Source organism: Cucumis melo, chromosome 11 (assembly GCF_025177605.1).
Source record: "Cucumis melo cultivar AY chromosome 11, USDA_Cmelo_AY_1.0, whole genome shotgun sequence".
Classification (NCBI taxonomy): domain Eukaryota; kingdom Viridiplantae; phylum Streptophyta; class Magnoliopsida; order Cucurbitales; family Cucurbitaceae; genus Cucumis; species Cucumis melo.
The window spans coordinates 30,482,206-30,504,337 of record NC_066867.1 but is presented as its reverse complement, the minus strand read 5'-3'; the positions used below and the strand labels follow the sequence as shown (position 1 = coordinate 30,504,337).

The following is a 22,132-nucleotide window of genomic DNA, read 5'->3' as shown; positions in this document are numbered from 1 at the left end:
ATCATCGATATTTAAGATAATATTAACAATTCCATTCGAATCATCGATATTTGAGATAATAATTAATATTTATCTTTTGTTTTTCAAATTAATCATATTTCTAAAAAATTCAAACTCATGTTGACTTGGGATCATTCGATTTTATATCAGAGTGTAAGCACTAATCAATTCAAGAGTAGAATCCTAAAAATTCATATTTCCTTTAGAATCAATTCAAAATTGACTATTTAATTAATTCGACATTTGATATAGGACATTGAAAAATATCATGATCAAGATGAGTCAGAAATATTTTAAAAAGTAAAAATATTAAGGTCCCTCCTTAATTTGACAATCTCATTGCGGAACCATACCAAGAAGAGTAGAAAAGAAAGGAAGGAAGAAACCATCAAAACATGAACAAGCAAGCATCAAAGAATCAAGTTTAAAACGGAGCAATTCAAGTACTCTTCTCCTGTTTCTAGTAATCTGCTTGAATTCATTTGAGGCTTTTCCTCAATCACATTGAATCATCAGTACTTTATTCGTCCGCTAGATTGAGGACAAAAATATACATATACGCATATGCATAAAACTTTGAAGTTATATTTACTATGTACATCCATCTCAATCACTGTATTCATAGAATTTCTTATAAACCCCTTCTACCCTACTCTCTATCAAACTTATCATACCAAATAACCCTACACCATTTTTGTACAAATTTATTTCATCATCCATCGTACCTGACCCAATCTCTGGCTTCAATCATTTTCCGTTTCTTTTTTCTTCGTTTTATGAATTTTTCAACCAATCTTGCAGGCCAGAAAATGGGGTTTCGAGTGTTTGATCTAATGCTCAATTTATTCCTTCCCTCTGCATTTGTAATAATTTAACATCGAATGTGATTTACTTTTGCAGGTTATCTGGTCCTCCAACTTGCTCCACATAGAAGAAGCTTAAATTCTTTTTTTCTAATAAGACCGGTCCAAGGCGAAGGACGAAGCGGAGAATAGAAGGAATAGCAAGCAGGGTACGACTTACCATTAGCTTAGATCAAAACCAGCATCTGCATTTATGGCATAAAGCAATTTGTTTGCCAGCTGCTCCTTGCTGCATTGTTCACAAATCAAAGAGTTGTGAAATGAAAACTTAACCATGTTTTTTTTGTTTTTTCCTTTTTGATAAGAAACAGATGTGTATGTGTTATAGTTCATTCAAAATCAATAGAGTTAATAAACTTAACCAAGTAATGGAACCAAATTGGTGTTAGTTTCACATAATAACGTTAAATAAAAACTTCTTGGTGGAGTCGGGTGTTGTATGGCAAAGTAAAAAACGGGCAAGCCGCAAATGAAAACAAAAGTGGGAGATTTGGTGCATGTTTTGAGGATGACTTTTTGGAGTTAAAAATCACTTTGTCCATGTTAGAAGCCACACTGGCATGTCGTTAATTATTCAAAATCTTAATCAATTTAATGTTTGATTTTATACTTAAACCTGATTTTAATACCACCAAATTTGATTTTGAATGATTAAAACGTGTTTTTCAGAGTATTTTTTTGAACATGACACGTGACTTTAATCACTTTAAAAAGTTGGGTTTCTATAGGGTGGAAGCTTGATAGAGAGCGGAGACCTATATTTGCAATTTTATACTAAAACCCAATTTCCATACCTTCTATAGGGTGGAAGCTTCAAAAGATTCATACAAGTCGCCGATGTAGGTAAGCGATCAAGAGCTTCTTCATTTGCATTGCCAGCAGCCCTGAAACAAAAAGAAGAAACTACTGCCAAATTAATAACTTACCAATCTAGATCAAAGAAATATAAATTTGAATACAACTGTCCTTGTAGGCCAAGATATTTGTGCCCATGGATGTTAAATTGGATCCTAAACATCAATTTTTTTAGAATAGTTATAATGGATAGTAATTTTCAAAATAATAATTAAGTATATAGAGAAATTTTAAAAAAATTGCAAATATAACAAAGTCTATCAGTGATAGACCAATATTTGCAACATGGTCCGTCACTGATATTAGCGATCTGTCATTGATAGACATTGACAAATTTTGTTATATTTGCAATTTTTTTAAAATGTTGCTATATACTTAATTATTTTGAATCTAATCGCAATATTTGCAACTACCTTTTTTTATGTCCCATGCTAATTGTGCCTGAATACAGTTTCAGGCATGTAGCCAGGAATGTCTCGCAAAGTACTTGTCAGACGACAATGTACCTTGTCTCAAACTGAGTTACTTTTTCACATGATTTTTGCTTGCAGGATAAATTAGTTTAGGCTCTAGAAGGAAAAAACTTATCCCCTTTTGGAGAAACCAAAACAAAAAACTAAGAATGAGGATAAGACTTTTACTCAGGAAATGGAGAAAAATGAACAAAACACCAATTACCTTTGTATGCAAAAACATGGCTCAAGATATTTAAAGCCAAGAAGCGGTCCTCGAGAGCAACCAGTTACAAACCTGATGAAAAAGCAAGATCCAATTATTATATTTCTGAAGTTCAGTTTTTCTTTAAGCCAACTAGAAACAAGAAGTAACCAACTGCTAGTGTAATGAAAATACTCACTTCAGAAATTTCTTTTGGTTTTCCACTGAGAAACTTTTGATAACTTCCCAAAACATCTCAATGACATAATGCTCCTGAAAGCATGAAATAAAAATTCAGATTCCGAAGTTCCCACGTTTGGTCTTTCAATCCGACAGAAGCACAAAAGAATGTGATTAAAAAAGTGAATACATTTCTTCGTTTCCTATCACAAATTTCTTTATCAAGGTTGTGCCTGACCAAACAGTGCATTATAAGAATACAAGTGCAAATGTTTGTTTCAATAGTCATAGAAACATGAGAGAGGACCAGAAGTCTGAATAATGGTAATCAATTTATCGCTCAATTTCAAGCATTAATACAGGCATATACATTGTAAGAACCCGAGAATTAATTGAGAAATATTAAAAAGAATGTAAACGATGACCAACTCCCTAAACTCCAAAGACTTCAAAACCATCTCCCAGTTACCCCGGTGAGATCCTCCAACATCATCTACAATTATGAAATTTACTCGACTTGACATTATAATTCAGATTGCACTATAATAAATCTCATATTCGATATCCTAAACCAATAATTATTCCGCCTCCAAATGAAGATAAATTGTAACTAATCTTATTTCTAGATTTCAAATTTTCAAATTTTCAAAATTTTATCAAACACAATATGCAAAACAATTACGCTACAAATAAAATAAAAGAAAATACACATGCAGAAAAAAGAGTTTAATAGAACTTACTCTATGATAACCACTTGAATAAGTAGTATGTGTCCGTAGGTCATCAACATCCAAGCTGTCCAGTGAACCGGATATTAAAAGCTGAAATGAAATAGACCAGTCAAAGACAGAAACACGATTTATCCTGGAACCACAAGACTAGCAACAAAACTTCAATAGTATTTAGCCATTGGCCCATGATATGACCTAAATTAGGATTCTCTTTATGTTTTTCTTATCAATAGTATTTAGCCATTGGCCCAAGGGGATTTTTTCTTGCCACATTTTTTTGCCCTTTCAAGGACTTCAGTTGTCACCACTTAGAGTCCATGTAGGGCTAAAAAATAATCTAGTTCACTTCGTATATTTCTCAGATTTTAGTGATTTGTAAAATTCTGCCTCTACACTTTTATGAGCCTTATGCCTCTTCGAAAATGATCAACTTCAATCTTAAGGAATAGACTAGTTTCCTTATCCTGAACCTGAATCTTCACATCATCAAGGAAACCCACATCTATTCCTTAATCCTTCCCTTGGAACTGATTCCAAATTGGTTTATCGGACTTTTGATAGGCATGCAAGTGATCAGAAGTCACATGATTAAACCTTCAGGTGAATGCCCCTAGGGTTTAGGCTTTGGTTGGGTGCTGCCCAGATCACAAGATCAAGTGTACTCCTAATCATTGTAGGTTCTTGTTTCAACTAGTTAAGTGTTTCACGTCACATGAAAATTGAAGGTCAACAGTGGCACATTATCAAAACTACTAACCCCCTCCCCCCACCCATCCACCCATACAATAAGAAGAATATGAACTATGAAGAATAAAAATGCAAATCTAAGTGCTTAACCCTACTGACTTTGTATGGTCTAGGAGAAAAAATGTTCCTCTAACTAACTTCTTTCCCAAAGAGTATAATTAATACTAGCAAGAAACAGGATTCAAGGCACATGAGGCAGTAGATGTGCAATGATAAACGAGTCATCAAGAGATGATTTAACAACAAAACAGCCTTTTCATGCAAACCACGTTACTAATCCCGTGAGTCAGTGATACCTGGAATTCATGCTCATTGAACATATCGATCCATTCTTTCTGTATAAGTTGCTGAAACCCTCTCAAAAAATGAGAACTTTGCTGCCGTATCTGAGGAGGACATGTTTTCAATCAACATTGGAGTAGGGAGGGCACATTGGATAAACCAAGGACAAACTATGCTGTGGTAATACCTGAAAGTTCAAACGATGATTGGCAACAAGATGAATGAATGTGATGACATTTTCACTGGTGACGCGACGGTTTTTTCCTCCAGGAAGTAGCTCTTCTTCAGTTTGCTCTCCATATTCGTTGTTTATAATAACAAAATATAGCTCCAGTTCAGAAATGTCACCTTCATAATGCTGTCCAGAAAAATCAGAAGGGAAGACCCAGAATTTAAGATAAGGAGTGAGAAAAAGATTCTACCAGGATACGAGATTGATCTAGATCATAGATCAGAGGCTAAGTGTGGTATCAGCTAAAAGTGATACCAGGGAATACACACCTTTAAGAAAATAAGATGGCGATACAATTCAGGATCCAAGGATGGCAAGTCATTCAGATAGTTATACCTGTTGTGATGAAATATTCAATGTTGGGTTAAAGATTAACATGTTTTCCCTACACGAAATGATATTCCATGTTTATACCATGCAACCATGCAATATTAAACTCTCATAAATTATATAGAAAGCAGTGTATAGGTCAGATGAGACTTTATTCCAGTACAGAGTAACTCTGCAATTGCAGATCAAGAAAGTGAATGTAGCATGGAAATCCCAAATTCCACATTTGGAAGTTAGCAATTTACAACCTCATTAGTGGGAAGTGCACCCAGGATAAAATGTAAGATTTTTAGAAACCTAAAAATTCTAGTAACTTGCAACTAGTCATTGTCATGACCATCAATACTACGCTTAGTGGATCAGCACAAAATACAAAACAGTAAGACAGTAAATCTTCAAAAACCTTACTTCTGTTTTAGCTTGCTCAAGAAGAATGTTGCAAAAGGTATATCAACAAGAATTCCTTCAAACATGGCCTACAGGAAGAAGGGTAAACAACAACACCCTGTCAAAATTCGCTTAATGTGATTGAGATCTTTTAGCATGACTGCTTGAGAACTAAAGAAAAACTTAGAATGTTATTGAGATCTTCTAGCACGACCGGGCAGCAACTTCAATAATAGAAAAACATGCATAATGTAGGAAGACAGCAGATTTCAAATTATGACATTGTATTTATGAATGTCTGGAGATACATTAATGTTTCAACATTCAACCGAAGTATGGAATGAAAGATATACAAGAATCTTCCATGATGAGGCCAACACCGTGAAGGATATCCTTGAATCAGCCATTTTCTGTGCATTTTCTTGGTGTCGGAACTTACAAACTATCAAAAGTAACAGCTTTTCTTTCACTATAGCAACTTGGAAAAATCTTTTGTATTCCCTTTGATTGGGACCTTTTTGTATGACATTGGATATTTCATTCAATCAATGAAATGGTTTCTTATCCAAAAGAAAAAACTAATCAACCAAAGTAAACTCCATATATGATTGGGAGTTATGGCCATACCTTTGCCAAAAGAACTCCGAGGAAATGGAAAAACTGGAGATGTTGCTCGTGTATCATTCCCGAACCAGGATTGGGGTAGAGCAAATGATCAGCTGTTTCCTGGATTACCAAGCAGAAAATACTGAACAATAGATACCCACATATTACTCAAATTTTATGAAATAGATTTCAAACAATCAATTTTTATATTGAAATGTGATCTCACAGCTATTTTTATTTTGAAAAGCGATTTCAAACAACTATGGCAGTCTCATTGCGATTAATGTTGTCCAATAATACTACAAGACTTTCTTATCAAAAAACAATAATACTACAAGATTAACAAAGTCGTGCCATGCTAATAATAAAGAATGTCGTGATAACCTTAAATAAACCATACTGCACATCAAAGGCTGCCCGTGTAATGTTCTCCATGAAATCTTTAAAAATACCACCACCATCAATTCCTGCCTCCTCAACTCCAAATTCATTAACAAAAGACACACGTATCTGCATGCGGAAAAGTGAAGCAATTGACCCAACACAAACAAGAAAAAACTATTAAACAATTACAAGTAACTCTACAACTATAGGATGCAAGGGGCTGTTTTCACGAGGGCAAAGAAAAAGATAGAAAAGAAGTAAGGTAACAATTTCATCTTTTCATAAATCATGGAAGTCCAAAATTACCGATCCTCGAAGATCATCTTCAGACAATGCACTCATCTGACTGAACGCATCTTCCAATATATGATTTCGTCGAATTCTAAACCGGTTTCTGGCAAAAACAACATGAGATCCATTCCTTTGCCTAGCTGCTGCTAGCTGTGACTGTGAAATGAGTTATAGAAAAAGTAATCATAAATGAAAAATATCTTACATATTTCTATAACTCACAGTCATCCAACAAAATTCAATATTGTGGATAAGGAAACCATACAGTAACTTGCTTACAGTGAAAATCTTAACCCTGCTTGTGAACGGTACTAAAAAGGGAGCTCGCTTAAGTATGTCATTTGCTCTGGTGTTTTCTATAACTGCCTACAAAGAATCAAGGCCAAGTAAATAATTAAAACAAGAATCAGATAGCACTGTCATTAGAACCAAAAAATTCATTGAGAACAATTACCTGAGAAATGAAATAATCATTCACGGCGTCAGCATGGAAGTCACTTGGGGGTGTAAACTGCCGTCTATTGTTCCAGTCTTGCAACTAAATGAGATAATGAGATAATTTAATCTTAGTAGACCGACAAAATTAGGCAAAACTACACACAAGCCTTGCTCAAGAAGCGTCAAAGAAGCTAACGGCAGGAAGAAAAGACTTTCTGCCAGGTAAATCTTTTGCACTCATATCAGCAAATAGCAGCATAAAATATCAAATGGGATACTTGAATTTAAAGCAACCAACTTGGGAAAAACACAAAACTGATATACCTGTGACAGGAGCTCTGAGGCAACAATTGTAACCCTGTATTGAATAAATTCAACGGTGTGCCTCTTAGTTGCATGGCCACTAGCAGCATGTTTTGCAGAATTACTAGGAGCCGTAGGACTCACCCATAAAAGCTGCCATAGGGCCTGCAGAAAGTCCAGTAAATGGCAACATTATGAATACAACTATCCTAAACTAAGTAACCCTTTCTTTTTCAACAAAATCTAAGAATCTGTGTTTATCTAGGAATGGGAAAAAACTTGAACACCCCTGGTAAGAAAGTTTCTACTGAGCACAGCATTGCAGCACCGTATTACAGGTGGCTTTCAAGAGCTCACCTGTCTTAAAATAACAATCAGGCATCTGATGTCCTTTAATGATAGTGGCTTCTCCTGCTCATAAAACTCCTCATTGTCAATTATTGTCAGCATGTGCCTGATCGATAGGAAAGAAGTAATCAGGGCATGCCGAATCTTATAACATACCATATAATTATATAGCATCAGATGAGGAATTAAAACGAAATTCAAAAGTAGATATATAGGAATAAAGAAGATAATCTTTACTTGTACACAGGACAGAAAACAGCCAAAGGTAATAGCCAACCAGGTGCATCTCCTGATAAATATGCCAACTTCTCTGAAAAGGATGACCATTTTTGATTCTCGTGGCACTTTTTAATAAAACTCCAGAGTACTGGAACTAACTCCGTTCTGTATGCTAGAACAGTCATAATTTGCTCCAGAGGCAGGGTATTGAAAGTGACGTGCAGAAAAGCACAGGCTGTACCAACAGCTTTGACCTCTTTATCATCAGGACCATCATAAGGGCCACTAACTCGTGAAATCTGTCCAAATAAAGCATTCGCCTGGGAAGCACAAAGCAATTACAAATTGTTGAAAGAACTAGAGATGTTTTGATTAATTAAAATGTTTCCGTCAATAACATAAAAACCAGAAGATGGAATACCAACTGCAGAAGAAATCGTGGATCAATAGCATCACATATCTGCTTCTCAACATCTTTATTCAATGCTAACTCTATTTCTTGATCAGACACAACCACATCATCATCGCCCAATGTGGCACCTATTGACAGCATAAATATACAAAATGTCATCAACCGCTAAAACGGAAAGTATGATGAATTAGAAAATTTTCATCAATTGGTACCTAAAACCCAAAAATAAATGAAGATGGTGGTGAGTACGTACTATCTTTTATATCTCTATGAGGCAATTTCATCGACGGAAGAAGTTCCAACAAGAATGTCGTGACAGAAGCAAGATCTACTGCCTATCCACAACAAAGGACATAAAAAGCGGGCTAAAAAATAAATTTCAATTACTACAGAACCTTAGAGTGTGCTGAATTTAAGTAACCAATATTGCTCTCACTAAAATCTATGAAGATTCTTTTTTCTTTTTTAAATGAAGTACATGCATATTCTGTTTCTCATTATTGAGAAAACATGACCTTTAGACCATCCGTAACACCATTATATCCAAACAGCAAGATACACAAACTTAGTGGAGGATGACACATGCAACTTTGTCAATTGGGTAGAGAGAGGTGCGAAATGTGTAAAGAAAAACTCTAATATACGTCTTATTTACCAATTCGGATGAGCAGTCAGGCTGAGACAGAGCGGTTCTGGAAATTTCCAATACATTTCCAAGAAGGCAAGCATACCCAGGAATGTCAGCTGTTACATCCTTTGGGAGTACATTTGCATAATGCTGAACACATGATGCCATCTGATGAATGTAATGTCCAATCAACCCCCATCTAGCGAAAACCTAAAAAAATGAGGTACACTGGTTAGTGAAAAAAGGGCAAGTGTGTGCTTCGTTTAAAGAGGTACGAAGAAGTCCAATCAAACATGTACCATTAATATACGTAAGGTAGGAGGATAAAATAAGGTGAAGTTGTCGAATGCCAATCAAACATGTACTGTTGGCATAATTTTTTTTCCTTCCATAAGAAACGTATTATTGAATATATTGACACTATGAAAAGCAAGAGAGCCATAGGACCCCCCACCCATAAAAGAACTACATGAAATGAAATGTGTCCCGTTTCAAATAATCATAGAAAGTACAAGAGAAGTATTTGTGATTTGAACTCCACCAATTATGGGAATATATTCTGGCATAAATTAGGAATAAACCTACCTCCTTTAAGTAAGGGAATGTCTGCCACAGTAAAGGAAGAGTAAGAATTTGGGAGGAGAAACTCCAATTGGGATCCACACGAGGGCAACAGCATGGCTTCTCACCAACATGAGAACTCAAAAGAGAAAGCAGATGTTCTAGAGAAACCAATGAACTTTTGGGATGTGAATCTGCACTTTCCTGCAATAGTTTGAATGTGAATTAGTTCTCTGAAAAAGCCTGCAGAGGACAATCCCTGGCAAAACAGAATAACTATAAAAAAACCACTCGCAAGTAGAAGAAAAAGGAAGCACATTTATACCTTCCCTGTCAAAGTGATATCCCTAATCAACGCATATGCATTTCTTTCCAGAAAGTAGCCAACAATTTTACAAACCCATGGGAGTCCAGGTTGTAATAAGAAAACAATTGTGTCTAACAGTACAGTCGCAGGTGTGTTAGGGTTCACAGGTGCAGCCAAAAGTTGATTCCTCAATTGGTTTCTATCCAGAGCAACATCACGTAAGAATAATTCGGAAGAAAAAAAAAGGCAACAATTTATCATATATAAATGAGATTAATTTGAATTCATTAGCTGAAGGTGAAAAAACCATTATGTCAATTAGATATATCTAAACAAAATCTAAGAAATATATCACTTTTTAACAAAAGAAATATATCATATACAATTAAAGGAGAAAAGCATAGAAAGCCAACAAAATCGACAATGACAGGATCAAACATCTGTTTTTCCATTCAAATTGTTAAAAAGGATAAATTTTTTATAAGGAATGAAATGGAAAAAATTAATTACCTATTATGATGTACAGTCTGGATGCAAGCATATGCAAATTTCTTAACTCTGTAATCCACCAAGGCCTTGTTAAGTAAATAATCCTTGCCAGCAAAAATGCTCAAAATATCCCCTATATATGTAAGAGAAAGAAAGGTTAGAAAGTACTAACACTAAGAAATATGTGCTATCGGTTAGAAATACTTTAAGATTAACGGGTTACCAATTAGAAAACCAAGTATATAAGCAACATAAGGACAAATAACAAACAAGGGCACTACAATGGTTCAAAGACCAATCAATATTTTCATTTTTCGCTTTTATAATAATTTCCCAAGGGAAAATCCCCATAATAAGCTTGAGTACCACCTAATAACGTGCTCAAATGTTACCACAAGCAAAAAATGAGTGATCCTAAAATTTATATGACAAGCAAAAGTCATCAACTAGCTACCACCAAATAACAATAATATGGCTAAATCTAGTTTTGTCCAACTTCAAGAAAATAAAACAGATTAAGACAAAAGGGATTATGGTAAAAAATATGCTGCAAAGGTAAGAAGTTTCTGAAAAAGGTACTGCCCCATAATCTAAGAATTATAACATATATGATATACTGTTCCTCCGTGTGGAAGGAAGAATTATAAACAAGCAAAGAACATATCTGCAATTATCTTACTTCTTTAAATGTTAGAGAGGTGATGAAGGCAATACAATACAAACTATGAAAAAACCACACGAGGAAATGTGGCAAACCTGGACTTAGTAAAAATGGTCAATAAAAAACACCAGATAATTGACTTGGTTTTCATAGAAGGAAATGTGTATAATTACCATTTTCTTGAACAAATTTCCGAAGTAACCGACAAGCCTCTACAAGAACCGAAAAATCATCGATGTGTTTTGCATTGTAGAAAAAGAGTAGCTGGTGGAAAAACTCTGAATCAGGACCAAAACAATGCCTGAGTTGAAGTGACAATTCGAGATTAAAAATATGTATATATCAATGATCAAATTAAAGATCAGTATCTACAATTGTTATTGTTGTCTGAACAAATCACCTCAAGAAAACTAGAGGAACTCGAATGAAATGGAAGGCAACAAGAAAAGGAGAAAGACTGTTTACATTCTAAGAACAATCATATAAAGATCTTAAGTTCTACCTGTCAACTTTCTCACAATGTTTTCCATAAGTATCGTGAAATTGCTCTCGTACTCTAAAACGTGCAGCTTCAGAGGCCTTTCTCCCTCTGAAGCATTTCTGTAGAAATAAACTCGTCAAAATAAAGATTAGTAGATAAACAGGTGACTTCACATGATGAAAGCCCCACAAACCTATCTATTTAGTAAATTAAAATCCATACGACTAGAGCTACATTTAAGGGTATATGGTGAATAAATAATCAGTAGAATATAAAATATGAAATGAATAATCCTGCTTCAAGAGAAGGGAGGGAGGGGAAGAAAGAACAGAATCCTGTTCGAGAAGACGTACATGTTTTGCTCTTTACACAATTATACATGAATATTGATGAAAGTCGGAGATTCTCTTATCAGCTTTGAAAACAATAGGTAAATATCAGGACTGAGCAAAGCAAGGATATTCTAAACATGCCAGAATCTACCGTGACAGAGATCTGTGGTCTTGGTACATTTCAAATTTAATCGTATTATATGGTCCTTTCCTTCATGGATATCCATGTATCTCCAACTTGGAATTCTAAGATATAAAATATGGCAAAACTCAAACCAAGTATAAGATGGAGCCTTTGACTGGGTTTAACTTGATATAGAATTGAGTCTAGCTGGGAAGTAATTGCCCCTTCTTTAACTAACGTCAGTCTGGATCAAATATCTTCCTACTGATACTTAATCCGTAAGACGTTTGCTTAAAGAGACAAGTTGGTTAAATTCCCATGGTATATTAAAGGAAAAGAGTTCCACATTCTATTTCCTCCTGAAATGAAATGGCGGGGAGCTGGAAAGCGTAACTGAAGACCAACCCCGATTCACCGTCTCTTCATTACACGCCATCCTAGAACATGAGACACAGCCAAAACAGGCGTAGCAAACCACACCTCTATCTACTATCATAAAATTCCGCACGTCGAATGTATCAAAAACTCATGGACGAATCAGAGATGAAGTTCGTCAAACCAAAACGGAAATTAACACACAAATGCCGCGAAATACAAATTCACAACTCGGCAACTCGTATCATGATCAATACTCAGCTTCAAATTGAAGTAAAACGCAATAGAAAAAAATAAAATAGAACCTGAATTTTGAGAGCAGCAAAATTCTGCTGTCTCAATGACAATCGGCGGTTCCGCTCCAATCTAGTCTGCTCAAGAAGCTTCTGCCTATCTCGTTCCTTAGAACTCCGTCCACCTAAATCAACTCGCTTGCGAGTAGATGAATCGCCCGTGAAGAACATCTGCCGCCGAGTCGGGAATCGAACTGATTGAGTCCTAGCAGATTAGCAGTGGCAACACGACTATGGAGAGGAAATCGAATTCAATGCGAATGGATTTTGAAGAAGAAGAAGATTGGAATAGAGGAATTGAGGAAGAAGAAGTAGAACCCTAGAAAGAGAGAATAGGAGGCGTTGGAGGTGCAAATTTCGTCAAAGGTATAAGGGAGACTTAGTTGTGAAGAAAATGGTAGGAAAGTGAAGAAGAGATCATTGATTAATCAATCCAAATGGGTTTTTGGCAATTCCTCTTCTTGATTAATCAATCTTTGGTCTTCTTGTTTTGGTGCCCAGCTATACAGTTTCCTCGTCCTCTATTTTTTCTTCTTTTTAATTCAATGCTTTGGGAAATCACATGAAATCATACTTTATACCTTAAGTAAAAAAAAAAAAAATATTTGTATGATGCAATGTCTAAAAAAATATCTGTATGATGCAATGTTTGTATGATGCAATGTCTAAAAAAATATTTGTATGATGCAATGTCTAAAAAAATCACTTGTATGATGCAATGTCTAAAAAAATATTCGTAATCCCTGAATTTGTAGCTAACAACTTCACGTTAAGCAAATGTATGAATTTGTTAAGAGTAATTATTTGTATGAATTTGTAACTTAATCATAGTGATCTGATAGATGGAGAATAATGTTAACTTAAAGCAACGTGTTTGCAAAAATATGGTGCGTTAAAATTGTAACGGGTAATTTTTTTTATCTGAGACTGTTAGACATTTAAAAATTATATCTGCAACATAAGTTACTCTTACTTGTATGATGCAATGTCTAAAAAATTCGTAATCCCTAAATTTGTAGCTAACAACTTCACGTTAAACAAACCAGCAATCCAACACATGTGACTCATAACTCGAGCTAAAAATATTTGAACCTTAGGTCTACGATATATACCTACTTTCTTAACTTACGTTACAATAGTTTGTTCTCAAAACACCTAATAACTAAACTTGTACCTGCAAAACTTAACTTACGATGCAATGGTTTGTTCTCAAAACACCTAAGTACGTATATAATGTCAGTAAGGTCCACTTTTTTATATTTCATGTAAGTAAATATAACATAAATTAAAAAGTTGAATAGTCTATTAAAAGCAGAATTGGTCGGCCCAATTTAGAAACCAAATGACATCGGCCCACGTAACATGTTTATTGATGGATACATTACATGACACAATCAAATGCATCAAATTGTCCCCTGGCTTTTATATCAATCTTAGTTGGGGAATTCTATCTCAATCTTTTGAGATTTATTCTTAATTATCGTATTAGTTGGATGAGGAAATTTTGTAGAAATATTGATGCGAGACATTTTAGCCATGGAGATTTATGCTTAAAATAGATACGTGGATGGTATATGGGCTTGCACGGTGTATTCACTATGAAGATGGTGTGTGGAAGGTCTCGTATGGTTACCATGTGCCTTTTAAAAAACGGGTTTGTTTTCTTACGACTTCATTATATAATTAATAAATAGTTATCAAGTGAGATAGTAAAAGCAGAGGGTTGAAGTGGTATTGAAATAATATCGGAAGCGAGATGTCACCACACATCTCTAAGAGAGAAGTTAACCCTATCAAGACAAACTTATCTTAAACAAATGACAAATAATTCATAGTTTGACGTTGAAGTCAATTGTTAAGTTTTCTCATATCACATAACATAAAAACAAAAGGACAAAAAAAAACCCTACTTATCCCTAGGTTTTCAAGCAACACATCGGTAGTTCTTGAGTTTTAAGTTTAATTCCAATTTAATCTTTCAAATTTACAATTTTACTATCAATATTTTTTGCTTTGTTTCAGGTCATAAGTTTGAAGATTTGCACTTTTAAACCTTTAGGTGAATTTCACCGAGTACTCACTCAATCTTAATTTAAATACAGTTAAAGTAGGTCTTCAAAATTTAATATTCACTTTCTAGAATTCTTCGATCTATATTATCACTAAAACAAGAGACAGAAAACGAACGTTTTCACAAATGAAAAATACGACCATTTGGTAAGAAAATCAAAATAAAAATGATAGGTCTTACCAAACCGAAAGAAACAAATCTTAAAAATGAAATGATAAATTTGTAACATCCCAAGATTTAATAACTAAATTAAAAATGAAAGTAAATAAATATTTGGAAAACATAGGGAACACAATGCATATAAAAGGTGATCCAAAAGTGGGCTCCCACGAGCCCATAGGGACGTTCCATTTAATGGAGGCGAGAGTTTGATCTCTACGACGTGGGCTCTATGGTTCTCAACACTTGGGTTCAGCTGCATATGGCTCATCGTCCAACGTGGCCTCTTCACTCCCAAGTCACAACTATAGCTCAACCCATTTAACCCCACCTACCAACAAACCTAATACTTTTCGTCACTACATCTCAAATAAATAATATAAATTTAAGTTTGAACCTAAAATTCATCAAAAAAAAAAATATATATGTATATATATATTTTGTGTAAGTTTGAGTTATGAAACATGCCTTAATCGATGAATCATCGTTTGATCAAAAAACTTAATTTAGTAGGTTGAGAAAAACATAACTTATGAACTAGAGACATGGATAATGCCTCGTAAGTGAAAATCAATTTTAAGCATATGCTTTGATGTTATCTTAAATTATCAATTGACTCAAAATTTTAAGTTATTAGGTAAAAACAAATTTAATATTGTCCTTTGATCCTCACATGCCAAGCGAAGTGGATGATGAAGGGCAATCTACTGAAGTGGGCCTTCTCGTGAGACATGAGCTGAGTTGAATGGTTACCGCCTAGAACAAATAAGGAGGTCGTACGGGAGATGTGGGAAGTATTGGACGGGGTAGTGGCCCCCAATAACCTGACGATCTCTCAGCGAAAGGATCATTCAACACGTCTTAGTGAGTTGGAAATATAGAGAATGCACCACAAGTATAAATGAATTTTAATTTGAGAAGAAATAACATTGATGGAATCTGACCAAAAGACCTCTATGAATCATATGCTCTGATATTATCTTAAATTATCAATTGACCTACAAACTTAAACTAATGGGCGAAGACGAATTTAATATCAAATCATTCGAACAATAAAAATAAAATGAGAGACTCAAATATTTACTCACACCAACAATCAAACAAACTTTTAAAAAGTTAGTAGAATTAAAAGAAGCATTGACATATGAAAGTAACCTATAGTTAGTAGGTCAATGAAGGTGAATGTTGGAAAGAAGTTAATGGATTTTCTTTAAGAGCAATGACAAAGAAAGATAATGGAGTCAATAAAGCAGACTTATTCTATAAAACTAGAATTAGACTAAATAACACTAACTCATTGTAATAGAGTATATGGTCACATATCGAAATGATTGTATAGTAATATACTTTAATTTAAGTATACTGTTAAAACATTTCACCATTCTTACGTATAGATATACATGTGTTATATTTCTTCGTAACACATGGTCAACATTACACGATTGACGAGACGTTCGTTTTATGATGTTTGGAAAAATGTTTAAACTGCATATGTTTTGGGCATCAAAAGCTGTTAGATTAAAAAACTATTAACTTTAGACTTACTTTCAATAAGCACATAGAGGAGTTAGTGGACTTCGTCTACTATAGGTTTTTTTTAAAAAAAAATTGAAATACTAAAAATAATAAAACTAAAATAGTATTTTAACAATGTGTTAGAGATTTGATAAAACTCTAGTAAACATTTCATAGAGCTTTATCAAGCAATGAATATGAGTTATATCTTTTGAGAAAGATGAACTAAAATTTAACTTTCTTATTGTATAGATCAAATTGACTTTTTAACCTAAGATTGATTAAAAGGACAATAATTGAATTTGAAAAATGGAAACAAACGGATTGTGTTCCGACAAGATCAAACATGTTTTTATTTTTGTGGTTCATGAACGGTGGTAAAAGTAACAATTTGGTCCATAAACTTTGATTTATAATAAGTAAATTCCCACCGTCTCAAATTCGTAACAATAATCACCTTTAAAATATATATATATATATATAACCAGTCCATAAACTTTGACTAAATCAATGCAAGCTTGTTGGCGCGAGAAACTCACACACATATTTGTCATCCTCTAGCATCCTTGACCGTTATCCCACTTTTCCTAGGTTTATCTCTCCTTTCAAGTACATCAACGTGTATGTTGAGCATATTGCACCTTGATACCTAAGTCAGTACCTAGGCTACCTATTTCAATAAAGCACATAAAGGTAAGAGTCGTAAGACAATGATTCTTATTTAGATATGACTTAATCTTCTCGTTTATAGTCGTCGAATGAAGTTATTTTAACCTCTTTCTCCATACAATCACATGTGACTATATGGTAGTTTGGCAAGTATGAGGTTGCAAGGCGTGAATTCAATTATTTCTCGATCGGTATAAATTCATCGATTCGACCGATCAATTTATGACCTAAAATTCTGACTTTTTCCACGTTATCTTTCAATTTTTGAGAATTAGACACGTAAGTAGAACTGAATTATTAATTATACGCAAAGAGTTTGGTATATTTTGAAACAAAAATTTGATTTAAAAGGAAGTGGAAAAGGGTTTGGATTGGAGTGGGGGGGTATATTGATGATTGAGAATGAAATGATGAGAGTGGATGAATTGAAATTGAAAGTTTGTAACTTTATTGTTGTCACATATGGGGTTTGGGAATGGACTGCCATTTTCCCATTCCCCATTGCAATACACACTTATTCCCTTTATTGTTCTTATTATTACTTATTTTTACTTACACACTTCCTCTTCCCTTCCTTCACTTGAAGACAAATTATTAAAAGGAATTTAGCTTTTCCCAACCCCACTTGTGCAACATAATCATTATCTCCCACTACTCACTATGTCCTCCCTCTTTTGCAGCTTTACCTTTTTCATCTTTCTTTACCCCACTCTCTCATCTTTTATTACCATTTTACCCTCCGTCAAATTTTAAAATACAATACTTTCTCTTACGATATCCAATTCAATCAAAATTTAGACTTGAATCGATCGGTAAAGATTTTACTTGAACGACTATAAAGTTCTTTCGTTGATGGTCGTTGTTGTTGCATAGTCATCACTAGAAAGGGTTTATATTTTTCCAATTACAAAAATGCTTTGGAAGAGACTTTTTTTTTTTTTTTTTTTTCTGTTTATAGTTTTGGTTGTTAGTCGAAGTTTGGTCAAAGCCAAAATGTACAATCGTCGAAAGGAGTTGATTTTCGTAATGTTTGATTTAAAATGCAATTGACCTTGTGTTTGTTCAAATTGAAAAAGATTTATACTCTAAAAAGTGGTTTTGATGTAAAATTTCACTTTGTTTTTTAAATGATTTATACGTGTGTTTTTTTTAAGGTACATTTGGTTAATACTCTATAACTAAGATTAAAACTTATGAAGTAATTATAATAACTTTGTGAGACATACTTAAAATAATAAAAAAATAAATATAAAATCCATAAAAGCCACCAATTTTAAACTTTGTTTAGAAAACCCAAACTTAAATTCCTATGTTTTTACTCACGAGTTTTGTTGTTTTTGTATGCTAATTTGCATAAATGCGTTGGAAACAAAACAAAGTTTTCAAAACTTCAACGAATAAAAAACACATGTCCTTTTGTTTTAAAATTTTTACAATAAATCCAAGCCTCCACCTAAGAAAAATTAAACCGAGTCTGCGAGAAAAGAAAGAAAAATAACTCATTTTTTAAAAAACACAAATCTCAAAAAAATCAAAACGGCACTTGATCTCTCAACTTGCCTTTAATTAAACAGGCTATTATAACTCATTCCATGTATCGATCGAAATTTTTTTAAAAAAATTTAAATAATATGTTTGGAAAGGAAAATAAGATTAGTGAATAATGAATGTGTGGAACCGTAAAGAGTGGGAATCTTTATGAGTAAAACTATAAATTGAAAACAATATTTATGGGGTGAAGAAAAAGAAAAGAAAAGAAAAGAAAAGAAAGAGTCACAATCTCCATAAGTAATAATAATAATATGTTCATGTGATGCTACCAAAAACAAAATCTCTTTCACAAAAAATACCAATCCCCGTGAATCATTGTGAATTTTCCCCCCTTTGTATTTTGGGCAAGTGGGATGTCCATATCAATTCTTAATTATCTCTTATTCTTTTAAAATTCAAAAATTTATATTTTGCTTAATAATTTAAATTATAAAATTCTAGTGTAACCGTTTTTTTAGTTTGATTTCGATTTAGTTTACGGTTCAATTTGTTGAAGTTGGTATTTGAATTTTAAGATCTACATTTTTCAACTTTAGTTTTCGTCAAATACTGCATGTCTATTAGTAATTACGAAGTGAAATTTAATTCATACGTGTAATTTCTTTTAAGAGAAATGATCGTAAATGACAAAAAAAATTAAATTATTTATAAATATAATAAAATTTCATAATGATAAACCAAAATATACTACTATTTGTGCTTATCGTGATATAAATAGATACATATAGTAGTTTTTCTTGATCTATCTCGATTCATCGTAAATAAATTGTGATATTTTATAAACATTTTTTTGTATTTGAAAATAATATTTATTTTAATATAAGTTCAAGATACATTAACAGTAGAGAATGGAGTGAATAAGTATTTACTGAAAATCAAAGTTAAAAGTGAAACTTGTGAAATATAAAGACTAAACTAAAAAACAAAATTTAAACCAACATTCATAATATTATGAAATTCAATTCCTAAATTGTAATTGAAATCGGACATTTAAGGACTAAAACCCTAAAAATCGGAAACCTGAGAACCAAATGAAAATTTGACAATAGATCTAGAAACCAAAACAAATATAATGTTTTAAATAACAAAACTGCATAAAATATTTACAAATATATCAAAAAGAATTTCGTTTTACCACTAACAAACAACAATATACATCGACGTATGGTAATAATTTAATTATTATTTATCATTAAGCAATGATATTCATTTTTCTATATTTAAATTAAAAATAATTAACCAAAATATTTTGTTTTCTATTTTCTAAAACATTTTCTTTTTTTACATTACAACAACATTAGAAATAATAGACTCTCCCCCATTTTGTTTCCCTATTATTTTAGTCCATTGACTACATATATCAACTCTCTATTTCTTACTTTAGGAGTCTTCAAACAAATATTTAATCTTTTTCAATCTCCTTCCTATTTTCACTTTAAGCAACAATAAAGTAAACAATAATAACAATATATAATTCATTAAATTAAAAACTTAAAAGATAAAAAAGAAAAAAAAAAAAAAGAAACTTTCTTGACTGCTAACTAACATTTTGAGGTAGTGACTCACATGAGCCAATAATTATTGACATTGACTTTAAACATCCTCAGCTGCCACCAAAAAGTTTATGCTATCTTTAGGTGTAAAAGAAACATTTTTAGGTTTTTCTTCTTCACAAATTTTAACCGTGGGAGCGTTTGATGCTCGAGTTTAGTAGATCTTTATAGTTCACTTCGTGTTTGAAGTTTCTAGAATTTCAACGATTGTAATTTGGAACTAATTACAGTATATATATTGTTATTTAATTTTTTTTTTTACAGTATTTGCTATTTCCTTCTCGTATTTGTTTTTATCTATATGTTACCGTATTTGTTGTTTAGACCATTCTAATACACTTCATAATATATCATATATTTCAAATATAGACAATTATAATTCACATGCTATATAACAAATCCAAAAATGTTCGTACTCTAAAAATATTGAAAACAAAACTAATTAGAGACAAAAATAATAATAATTGTTATTACTAATATAGTTATTGTTCATGCTATCGTTATTGTTACTGTTGAACTGTTTTTTTTTCTTTCAATTTTAACATATTTATTATTATTGTTACTAATACCGTTTGACTTCAGAGTAGAGGTAACAATAATATAATAATAGTAAATTTTACGAAATTCATAATCTCGAGTATATACGACAAAAAAACAATTCAATTACGATTCAAATTCAATATCACCGAGTCCTCCATTAAATTTTGTTACAACTATAACAATTAAAAGAAAAAAAAAGATAAAAAAAGTTGAACTTAGCTTGAGAGTATGTCTGAGACATTTTGGATTCACTCAAGTTTGAAATAATATATTATCAATATATATATATATATATGAAAAAGAAGTCAAATTAGAGGGATTGACTATTAGCTCTATGAGTAGAAAGAAAGAGAGTTTGTCCCACATGGACGCACTTTTCTCCCACCTCAGCCTTCAATACAAAATACAGTATGAATATATCCTCTTCTTCTTCACAGTTGAGCTGTTGTGGCTTTAACTTCCATCCATCAATCTTCATCCTCGTTATCTTAATCAATTTCGGTTTCAACATGTTACAATTTTCTTATCTAATTTCAAGTAAAATCTTTCGATCGAAGTCCATTCGTCAAATAAATTTAAGATGACAAAGTTAGAATCGTAATATTTCAAAATTTAAAGGTTTAATATGTAGACTCGAAATTCAAAAAATTAGGTGTATTATTTTGAAATATAAGAATAAAATAATAATCATACTAAAAAATTCCGATTTTAACAATACTAAAATTCAAATGTCTACCTAAGAAATATCAAAACTATCAAAACCAAGCAAAAAAAAAGTGTATACATTTTTTGTTTACAAAGAGAGAAAAATACAAAATTTTGAAAAAATTAAGAATGACTCAAAATTTATAAATATTTATAACATACATCAAAGTTCTCAGATTCTATTGATTATAAATGTTTAAAGACAATCATAGAAACTCGTTAATATCCAAAAGACAATAATAAAAACTCATTAGTATCAAAGTACCTTTAAAATCTAAACTTTTACTATTATTTGTAAATATTTTACTTAAAATATTTTTTTTCAAAATATAGTAAAATTTTACTATATTTTATAAAAAAGTTGATTCGTTTTGTTATATTAAAAAAAAAATGAGTTTCTCAAAAATAAAATAAAATAGAACAAACTATTTAGACAAAAAGAAAATTACATTTTTATCCTACAAAGTGTAAATATTTAGTAAAATATTATATTTTTGAAATTTTTATTAAATTATAAATACTAAATTATAACTTTTAAAAAACAAGAGAGACAGAGAGTAAGTTTGCAATATAATTATATATATATATACACACACACACACACAAAACGTACAAAGGTGATGAGAATAGAGCAGTCACGAGTGGTGGTGGGACTCTCCACTATTCCAATTACTTATTATTCTCCCAGAGAATATTTATTATTCCTTTTCTCTCTCTTCCTCAACATTAACAACAACACCTCAAACAAAAACAAAATTATTTCAATTTTTTCCTGCAATAACATTTCAATTTCATTCCCTTTTTTCAATTTCAATTTTACAAACAATTGTTTATATAAAGATATATATATATA

At 32.3% G+C, this 22,132-nt stretch overlaps 1 protein-coding gene across 2 annotated transcripts; it reads right to left on the bottom strand.

The window, feature by feature from the left end:
- Window positions 1-457: 457 nt before the first annotated feature.
- LOC103497770 (E3 ubiquitin-protein ligase UPL6) lies at window positions 458-13,041 on the bottom strand. 2 transcript variants are annotated; one of them, XM_008460098.3, is made up of 27 exons: window positions 12,529-13,041; window positions 11,414-11,511; window positions 11,085-11,212; window positions 10,272-10,383; window positions 9,780-9,960; window positions 9,479-9,658; window positions 8,921-9,103; window positions 8,519-8,600; window positions 8,275-8,393; window positions 7,872-8,173; window positions 7,644-7,740; window positions 7,308-7,451; window positions 7,000-7,083; window positions 6,825-6,911; window positions 6,561-6,701; window positions 6,255-6,380; window positions 5,892-5,990; window positions 5,286-5,353; window positions 4,817-4,883; window positions 4,503-4,673; window positions 4,330-4,419; window positions 3,296-3,376; window positions 2,575-2,648; window positions 2,397-2,468; window positions 1,658-1,747; window positions 1,024-1,092; window positions 458-855 (listed from the first exon to the last, which is right to left on the bottom strand). In XM_008460098.3, the coding sequence occupies exons 1-26, from the start codon at window positions 12,685-12,687 to the stop codon at window positions 1,026-1,028; spliced, it is 3,102 nt and encodes a 1,033-aa protein (XP_008458320.1). In that variant the 5' UTR covers window positions 12,688-13,041; the 3' UTR covers window positions 458-855; window positions 1,024-1,025. The 2 variants fall into 2 exon arrangements, with proteins under 2 accessions (XP_008458320.1, XP_050947884.1); XM_051091927.1 differs by having other exon boundaries at window positions 458-1,092; window positions 11,085-11,189; window positions 12,529-12,678.
- Between the last annotated feature and the right edge of the window lie 9,091 nt (window positions 13,042-22,132).